Raw genomic sequence first — 10,000 nt, forward strand, 5'->3', positions numbered from 1 at the left:
CTCTGGTGTAAGCTGATGTACGGCGGCAACACGCAGTAAAAGCTTCTCATCTTTTATTGATGCTTTACGTACAGCAATAAAACTCACAACAATCGCCATCCGGCCGGATATAATAACGTACCGACACACACAAATTGAATAAAGCCTAAAACGTTTTAAGTCTGATTGATAGAATTTAGATATATATAGTATGCGCTTGGCTAGGAAGCTCACAACATTGCCTTCCGGAAGTACAACGGACCAACACACAAAAATTGAATAAAGACTAAAACCTTTTAAGTCTGATTGATAGAATTTAGATATATATAGTATGCGCTTGGCTAGGAAGCTCACAACATTGCCATCCGGAAGTACAACGGACCAACACACAAAACTATGTGTAACCTTGGACGTTTATAGTCTGGTTAATACAGTTAAGAGACAATTATTCATAAACGCGAATGGCAAAAAAAAAAAAAAACAATAACAAAGACTCTAGTGACGTCAACTTCATTCTATCTATAAAATAATTTGTTTCCTTAAGCACTTCTTACAATACTCACTTATCACTTTCGTTTGGTGATCGTCATCTTTTTTTTTTGTGAAAAAAAAACTATGAGCTTTTATATAGCGCAATATCCATTATATGTGCTCAAAGTGCTTTACAAAGGGTACCTGGCTAACAGCAACACGAAATATAGAGAACAAGACAGACACCTGTTAGGCGATATTACGATTTTTTCCGACAGATATAGCGCTGTTAAAGGCCAGGTACTCATTTTACACCTGAGTACGGTGAGAGAATGTGAGTAAAGGACTCCTTTTCTAAAGACTCAACTATGCGCCGAGCGATGCTCGAACCCTTAATATTCCGATCCGAAGGCGAGTGACATACAACAAGACCACATAGCCGCACATAATGTTTTTGGTCAGTATCTGTCCTTAACCCTCTCCTTACCACCTATTGGGAAATCGTCACATTTGTTACGATGCAACCGTGCGGCTATGTGCTCTAGTGGTATGACACTCGCTTTCGGATCGGAAGGTCCCGGGTTCGAGCCTCGCGCTCGGCGCATAGTTGAGTCCTTGGAAAAGGCTCTTTACTCACATTCTCTCACCGTACTCAGGTGTAAAATGAGTGCCTGGCCGTTAACAGCGTTGTGTTTGTCCAAAAAATTGTCATATCGCCTAACAGGCGTCATGTCCCGTCTTACATGTTAAATGTTGCTGTTGACCAGGGACCCCTTGTAAAGCGCTTTGAGCACATAATTTAGTGGATATTGCGCTATATAAAGCTCAAGAAGCTCAATAACCGTCACTTTTCTCATCCAGATTTCATTCCCTTTTGCTATAGCTATAAAAACTTTACATCCTTTAATAAAGCCTATAGATAGTTCGAAGATGACGTCACTCAGGCCTTTGTTATTGTTTTTGCCATCCGCGTTTGTGAGTTGTTCTCACTAAACTGTATTAACCAGACTATAAAAGTTCATGGTTACACAGAGTTTGTGTGTTGGTCCCATTGTCCGTTATACTTCCGGATGGCAATGTTGTGAACTCCTTGGCCAAGCGCATTCTATCTATAGATAGTTCGAAGATGACGTCACTCAGGCCTTTGTTGTTGTTTTTTTTTTTGCCATCCGCGTTTATGAGTAATGCTCACTGGACTGTATTAACCTGACTATAAATGTTCATGGATACACACAGTTTTGTGTGTTGGTCCGTTATACTTCCGGATGGCAATGTTATGAGCTTCTTAGCCAAGCGCATACTGTCTATATTGGCGAACAATATTATGTATAGAATGTGCTTGTTGCTTTTCTGTTTGAGCAAGATATGTCTGGTTTTTTTGTGTTAGGTGGGGGAAAATTCTGAAATTGGCTGATAAGCAGAGGGTTACGTTGACGAAGGCGACGGTTCGACTCTCTGCCTATGCACTGTGTGGCTTTGAACAAGTCACTTTGCCCTAACTCAATTTTTGATTCAGAAAAGTGAGTGGAGCAGGCACTTATGTTGATAACAACAAGAAATGAAGTGAGTAGGAAAGTGCCAGAAGACAATAGAGAATTAACAATTTCGCGCCGGCGATGGAGGCTCGAACCCGGGACCTTACTGGTATGATAACTGGTACGCCTGGCCGGAAAGATCGTGACTCTACAGTGTGAGCTATCCATTGTTGTAACAGTAAGGTCGCGGGTTCGAGCCCCCATCGCCGCCGCGAAATTCATATTCTCTATTGTCTTCTGGCACTTTCCTACTCACTTCATTTCCTGATTCTAGCTCAATATACGCTTCAACAGTCGTAACGTAACGTCACTTCACTCGTAATGATGCATGGTAACTTAGTAACTGGCTCTAAACTAATACTACTATCGGAACAATGGCGGATCCCCTTATGAAATATTTCTCCGACGAGCATAAAAGCTTGTCCAGAGGGGAAAAACATTATAAATCTGATCATATTTTGACTTTAAACATTCTTATCACAAGACATATGAAAAGTTCTAGCCAGCATGAAGAATAAAAAGGACAGATTTTCTTAGTTTAGAACCACGATGGCCGCCGTTGCTGGGCGACGTGACATCAGACTATTGAATCCAATTTGCATTGCTGCACTGCGGTTGACCCCTGGGTTATTCCAGTCTTTCCTTGGAATAAAACCTAAGGACAAATTGCCTCTAGGGGGAGGAGGAGGGGGGTAAATACAGGGATTTTAAATTATTTTTCCCTTCAAAATTGAATGTTTCATTATATCTATTCCTGGAAACGAATTCCAAAATATCTAGTTAACACAGATTCAATTTTGATATACGTTTATGACTAAAAACTGATTAATATAGCAACAATACACATTTTAATCACATTTCATTAATTACATCACACACATACACACGTACACGCATGTGAATTTATATAATTATATTATTATTTATATATATATATATATATATATATATATATATATATATATATATATATAATATGGATGCAAGCTGACAATTATTTAATAACTTCAACCGTTATTTAATTTATTTCTCATTTATTTGTACACGAGTATTGTGTAAAACAGGACACCCCGCATTTCAACAATTAGCTCCCTTGTGTAATATAAATGTGTTATTAAAATCACGACGCAGGTTGAATTAATTCTCACTCAAACTAAGGGAGGTCAACCGGAGTTACTGACAAAACAAAGGAGATAAATTGGATACGTCTCTAAACACATGACCAGAGTTATCGATCGATTTTTGACAATTATTATTACACAGCTGGTCAGAACCAGTCAGAACCACAAGTGGCTTCTCTTTGGTTTTATGATTAAATATTAACATTTAATTTATTGTTTTGCTATAAGTTTAAATCATGATTCATTCTTTCTTTCTCTTCTCTCTCTTTCTCTCTCTCTCTCTCTCTCTCTTTCTCTTTCTCTCTCTCTCTCTTTATCTTTCTCTCTATTAATCTCTCTCTATCTGTCTCTCTATACTTTCTCCTCTATTTTTTCTATCTCTAATCTGATTCATTCTTTCTATTCTTTCTCATCTTCTCTCTATCTTCTATCTCTTCTTTCTCTTTCCTCTCTCTCTCTTTATCTTTCTCTCTTCTATGAATCTATCTACTCTTCTTCTATCTCTTCTTTCTCCTCTCTTTATCTCTCTCTAATCTTCTCTCTCTCTCTTTCTCCTTACTTCTCCCTCTCTCTTCTTCTTTTCTCTCTATTCATCTCTCTCTCCTTTCTTCTCTCTATCAATCTCTCTCTCTCTCTCTCTCTCTCTACTTTCTCCCATTTATTTCTCTCTCTCTATATTTCTCTGTCTCTCTATCTATCTTTCTCTCTATTAATCTCTAACTCCCTACTTTCTCCCATTCTCTCTCTCTCTCTCTCTCTCTCTCTCTCTCTCTCTCTCTCTCTCTCTTGCTGTAGAGCTGAATGCCTGGATATCGATCTGAAAGAAGAAAACACATATCTCTCTCTCTCTCATTTTTTTTCGTTCGCTCTCATAGTCTATAATGTTTAATCACAGGGAGGAATGATCTTGATCGATGAGAGAAAATCAAATAGACAGAAATATTAAAGACAAACAAAATAGGGCAAAACTCACAGATTAAATAATAAAAAAAGAGACATCAATTTCCAAGATTCTTTGACCTAAATCTGTCATTTAATGTTTAGTTTTATCTTTATTAACCAAAATCACAATAATCTATCTGACTGACGGTCTCAAAACAGAACTATCTCGGGATAATTTGCGGCTATGTGGTTTTGTGGTATAACACTCGGTTTCAGTTCGGAAGGTCCAGGGTTCTATCTTCGCTCGGTGCATAGTTGAGTCCTTGGAAAAAGCTCTTTACTCACATTCTCACACATGCCCCCCCCCCCCCCAGTCAGAACCACAAGTGGCTTCTCTTTGGTTTTGTGATTAAATATTAACATTTAATCTATTGTTTTGCTATAAGTTTAAATCATCATTCATTCTTTCTCTCTCTTCTCTTCTCTCTCTCACTCTCTCTCCCTCTCTCTCTCTATCTCTCTCTCCCTCTCTCTCTATCTTTCTTTCTCTCTCTCTCTCTCTCTCTCTCTCTTTTTCTTCCTCTCCATTAATCTCTCTCTATCTCTATTTTCATTTTAATCTCCGGTTTAACCAATGGGATCACTTGTCTCCTTGAGTACCGCGCTAACGACAAGTCACTAGGCGCTGGACAAAACCTAAAAATGACGTCAAAATACAGTCCTGGTGTCAGGCCGTAGCCATCATTAACATGATATAGATAGTTCTTAGTTGACGTCACTCAGGTCTTTGTTATTGTTTTTTTTTTGCCATCCGCGTTTATGAGTAATGCTCACTGAACTGTATTAATCTGACTATAAACGTTCATGGATACACACAGTTTTGTGTGTGGTCCGTTATACTTCCGGATGGCGTGTTATGAGCTTCTTAGCCAAGCGCATACTATCTATAGTTATACTTCCGGATGGCAATGTTATGAGCTTCTTAGCCAAGCGCATACTATCTATAGTTATACTTCCGGATGGCAATGTTATGAGCTTCTTCGCTAAGAAGCTCATAACATTGCCATCCTGAAGTAAAGCGGAGCAACACACACAACTGTGTGTATCCATGAACGTTAATAGTCGGGTTAATACAGTTCAGTGAGCATTACATAAACGCGGATGGCAAAAAAAAAAAAAAAAAAAAAAAAAAAACAATAAAAAAGACCCAAGTGACGTCATCTTCGAACTATCTATAAGTTATCGATGGTTATGGATTGCTTCGTGAGACAGGCGACCACTTAATCCTCTCCTTACCACCTACAACAAAATCGTCACATTTGTTACGACACAATATACATTTTTTTCTTATTTAGATTCATTTTGTACATCACAATGATCTTAATAAGAACATAAAGTTGTTTTGTAGAGGAGATTGTTTGAGTTAAAAAAAAACAACAATTTTTCTGCTGGGTAAGCCTGCCACTTTGGGAAATTACTTAAAATTATCTGTAAGGAAAAAGTTAAGAAGGCTATGGCCTCTTGTAATCTCAATACTCTTCAACAGTCGTAACGTCACTTCCTTCCTTATGACGCATGGTAACTTAGTAACGCTGGCTCTAAACTATCGGTACAATGGCGGACGCACGTATGAAATATTTCTCCGGCGAGCATAAAGGGTATCCAGAGGGAAAAAAAAACCCCACAAAAATTTGATCATGTTTTGACTTTTACACATTCTGATCACAAGACATATGAAAAGTTCTTGCCAGCATGAAAAATAAAAAGGAAATGATTTTCTTTGTTTAGAACCAAGATGGCCGCCGTTGCCGGGCGGCGTGACATCAGACTACTGAATCCTATTTCAACATTGATATTTTTCTTCTTTCAGATCGATGTCCAGCGATTCAGCTCTACAGCAACAACTGTGAACTGGCCGATCTGTACAACCTGCCCGTGGACTTCGAGGCCCGTGCCTTATGCAACCTACATGAAATGTGCTACGCCTGTGTGAGTATCACGTTATCATTTGGGGGTTGTAAAGCGCTTTGAGCACATTAAGTGGATATTGCGCTATATAAAGCTCACGTTTTAAACGTAGCCATCGTAAAGTTATAGCCTGACACCGTAGCCATCGTTACCATATAGATAATATGGGCTTTGCTAAGAAGCTCATAACATTGCCATCCGGAAGTATAATGGACCAACAAACAAAACTGTGTGTATCCATGAACGCTTATAGACGGGTTAATACAGTTCAGTGAGCATTACTCATAAACGCGGATGGCAAAAAACAATAACAAAGACCTGAGTGACGTCATCTTCGAACTATCTATAGATAGAACGAAGATGACGTCACTCAGGCCTTTGTTATTGGTTTTTAAGTGTTTTTTGTTGTTGTTGCAATCCACGTTTTTGAGTAGTACTCAAGAGTATTCAACGTTCATAGTCTGGTTACTGCAGTTTAGTAAGAAGTTCTTACTAAACTGCACTAACCAGACTATAAACGTTCAAGGTTACACATAGTTTTGTGTGTTGGTCCGTTATACTTCCAAATGGCAATGATGTGAGCTGCTTAGCCAAGCGTATACTATCTATTTCATTGATGATAAGAAATAAAGATATTAGAGAGAGAGAGAGAGAGAGAGAGAGAGAGAGAGAGAGAGAGAGAGAGAGAGAGAGAGAGAAGATTAAATTTAAAAAAAGAGTATTTAAATATCACGTGATTTATGACGCAAAACCCGTGACCCAACTGATGCCACACCTACCGCATGACATCTGTGTGTCTGGGCGTGAGGGAGAGAAAGATTGATAGATAGGATAGAGAGATAGATAGATAGAGAGAGAGAGAGAGAGAGAGAGAGAGAGAGAGAGAGAGAGAGAGAGAGAGAGAGAGGGATTATTAAATTTTAAAAAGAGTATTCAAATATCACGTGATTTATGACGCAAAACCCGTGACCCAACTGATGCCACACCTTCCGCATGACATCTGTGTGTCTGGGCGTGAGGGAGAGAAAGACAGATAGATAGGATAGAGAGAGAGAGAGAGAGAGAGAGAGAGAGAGAGAGAGAGAGAGAGAGAGAGAAGGGGGGGGGTAGTAAACTCACTAGTACTAAGCCATCCGGCTGTGATATTAATATTATGGACATCCTTCCGTTGGACCTGAGGTGAGGTCCGGAAGCTGTCAGAGGACAAAAGTCACTGGTGGTCTTTACTGCTGACTTCACCTACGTGTTTATGAAACATCAAAGAGGAGTAAGTAAGTAAGTATCATCGGCAATACGCTTCAACAGTCATGACGTCACTTCCCTCTTAATGACGCATGGTAACCTTAGTAGCTGGCTCTAAACAATCGGAACAATGGCGGACGCCCTTATGAAATATTATTTATCAGACGAGCATAAAAGCGTATCCAGATGAAAAAAAAAACCCAAAAACATTATAAATCTGATCATGTTTTGACTTTTACAAATTCTGATCACAAGACATATGAAAACTAGCGAGCATGAAGAATAAAAAGTACAGATTTTCTTTGTTTAGAACCAAGACGGCCGCCGTTGCTGGACGAGGTGACACGAGACTATTGAATCCAATTATTTATTCCATTTATTTTTCAATTCTGGTGTTTAACAAAAAATGAACTGTTGTTTACTTCAATTCCAATTTATATTCGGAAACGCGTTCTTTTAGTTTTCTGTAAAATATGCTGATATAAATGTCGGCTAACCACGAGACTGACTCGACGACTGGCCTGCGTCTTGCCGTTCCGAAAAGACGTCGGCACGGACAAAATACTAAGAATAAAGAGAAGAGCCACTAGACCTACCCATACCAAGCTTGAGAAAAAACGACAGAGGAGTTCATGTGCTTGTTATAGGTAGGTCTAGCGGCTCTTAGTATTTTGTCCGTTCCCGACGTATTTATCCGGAAGACGGGAGAGGACGGCAGTGCCGGGTCGTCGGAGTCAGTCTCCGGTGTGGGATAGCCCTTATACTTTTCATGGATATGGAATAACATCTGTTGCTGAAAAATGTTTGTTGATATCAGAGATCCCTCATTTTCATTGACGTCAAACTTTGACAGCACAAGATGCCGATGTGAAAAAAAAAATCCAGAAAGGTGTAATAAACTATAAATTCTTGTTGGTGATTTACATAAATAATTAACAACAGACTCACTCAATCTTCTCTGGGTCTGCTGGTCCGAGGCGATGCAATGGATCTCCACCTGGTCATGTCAGCAATTATTCTTGGGGCCATCTCGAGGGACAGACCTCTCTGTTTTAGGTCCCTCTCTACGGTACGTCTCCAAGTCTCTTGGGGCGGCCTCGCTTCCTCTTTCCTTGGGGTGCCCATCGCAGAGCCTTCCCTATCAGTGATTTATCAGGTCTTCGACAGACATGCGTCACCATTGCTATATTCTCCTTTTTTGAGACTCTCCAGAGAATCCACTTCAGCTCTCGCTCACAGGTTTGAGATTGTGTTTGGCCAGAATATCTTGAAGATTCGCAAACATTTGTTTTGGAATACTTCAAGTTTCTGGGTGATACTCTCTGTGATCTTCCAACATTCTAATCCATAGAGCAAAACGCTCAAGACATTATTTTCAAAAATCTTTATTTTAGTGCTGGAATAATAATAAACAACGGTAAAGAAAATAAAACACGGATTCAAAAATTTGGCCATAAAACTCGTCCTCCTGATCCCAAAGTAGCTAAACACTCTCAATATTAGGATTCACTGAAGTGGTTACAAACAAATATACATAAAATAAGATAATAAAATACCCTATATTCAACCTCATGGAAAAAAAGATTGTCTTTACGGACTATTCCAAGGGAAGACTGGAATAACCCAGGCATCTGCCGCAGTGCAGCGCCGCAAAGTGAGCCAGGGCGAGGTGACTTGCTCATGGCCACAACTCACAGCCCGGCGGCGGTTGATCGAACTCGGTACCTTCAGGGTACGAAGCAAAGATCGTACTGTACCGCTGAGCCACGCTGTCCAAAGTTTTCTATGTCTCTTTTATATTTTTAAAAAGTGATCCTAGGCTACTAGAAACTGTGGACAAACTAGTAAACAAAAATAAATATAACAGTTTAAAAAAAGAACAAAATACCAAACACTCCCTTACCTTTAATGGCGTTGTGATGTAGTTGTGTGGATAACTTGTTTTTGAACTTTTTGAAAAAAAAATAAAAGTAATAAATAAAAATGAATATTTTAGCAGCTTCAAAAAAAAACACAAAAAAAACAAAAAAAACAACAAAGAACCAAATACCAAACACGGAACGTTTCGGGCTCAATACCCTTCTTCAGCCAACAACAACAACAAAAAACCCAATAAAGACATTAATACATCACTAAATTCCAGATGGACTAGACGAGTTCAATCTGGAATTTCGTAATGTATTTATGTCTTTATTGTTTGTTTTGTTTTTTTTGTTTGTTTTTTTTTTGTGTTGGCTGAAGAAGGGTTTTGAGTCCGAAACGTTCCGTGTTTGGTAGTTTGTTCTTTATTATTTTTTTAAAGCTGTTATATTATTCATTTTTGTTAATTACTTTTAATTTTTTTTCAAAAAGTTTTAAAACAAGTTATACACACAACTGTATCACAGCTCCATTAAAGGTAAAGGGAGTGTACTCCATACTCCAATGTTACATTATGTTTTAATTAATGGTAATAGGGCATTGTCCGAACAGTCGGGGGTCGTGATTAATTAATGAACGGGGTGGGGGGGGGGGGGCGAAATTATGTGGCGGCGGGATGGAGCAGGTAGGGGCGGGGATGGGTATTGGGCGGGGGGGGGTGGAACGATCCTTTTTTTTATCACAACAACAGGTACAAACAGCATAGGCGAGTGGTCAGGCAGCGACCGGAGGGAGGGGGGGGGGATGTTGGTTCAACATCCGACCTATATTTCTTGCTTGACAGGATCCCACGCAAAGTCAATCTCTCTCTCTCTCTATCTCTGTCTCTGTATCTCTCTCTCTCTCTCTCTCTCTATATTATATATATATATCTATATATAT

The 10,000-nt window shown here is 39.2% G+C and overlaps 1 protein-coding gene across 1 annotated transcript in view; it reads left to right on the forward strand.

Moving 5' to 3' along the window:
* LOC144981138 (uncharacterized) overlaps positions 1–10,000 on the forward strand; it is a 129,458-nt gene that overhangs the window by 104,563 nt on the left and 14,895 nt on the right. Inside the window, exon 5 of the mRNA XM_078929284.1 lies at positions 5,859–5,977. Coding sequence (XP_078785410.1) covers positions 5,859–5,977 — 119 coding nt within the window. The remainder of the gene's footprint in view (positions 1–5,858; positions 5,978–10,000) is intronic.

This window comes from Berghia stephanieae, chromosome 10 (assembly GCF_034508935.2).
Source record: "Berghia stephanieae isolate SIO BIC M18660-M18661 chromosome 10, UCSD_Bste_1.3, whole genome shotgun sequence".
In the NCBI taxonomy this organism is placed as follows: domain Eukaryota; kingdom Metazoa; phylum Mollusca; class Gastropoda; order Nudibranchia; family Aeolidiidae; genus Berghia; species Berghia stephanieae.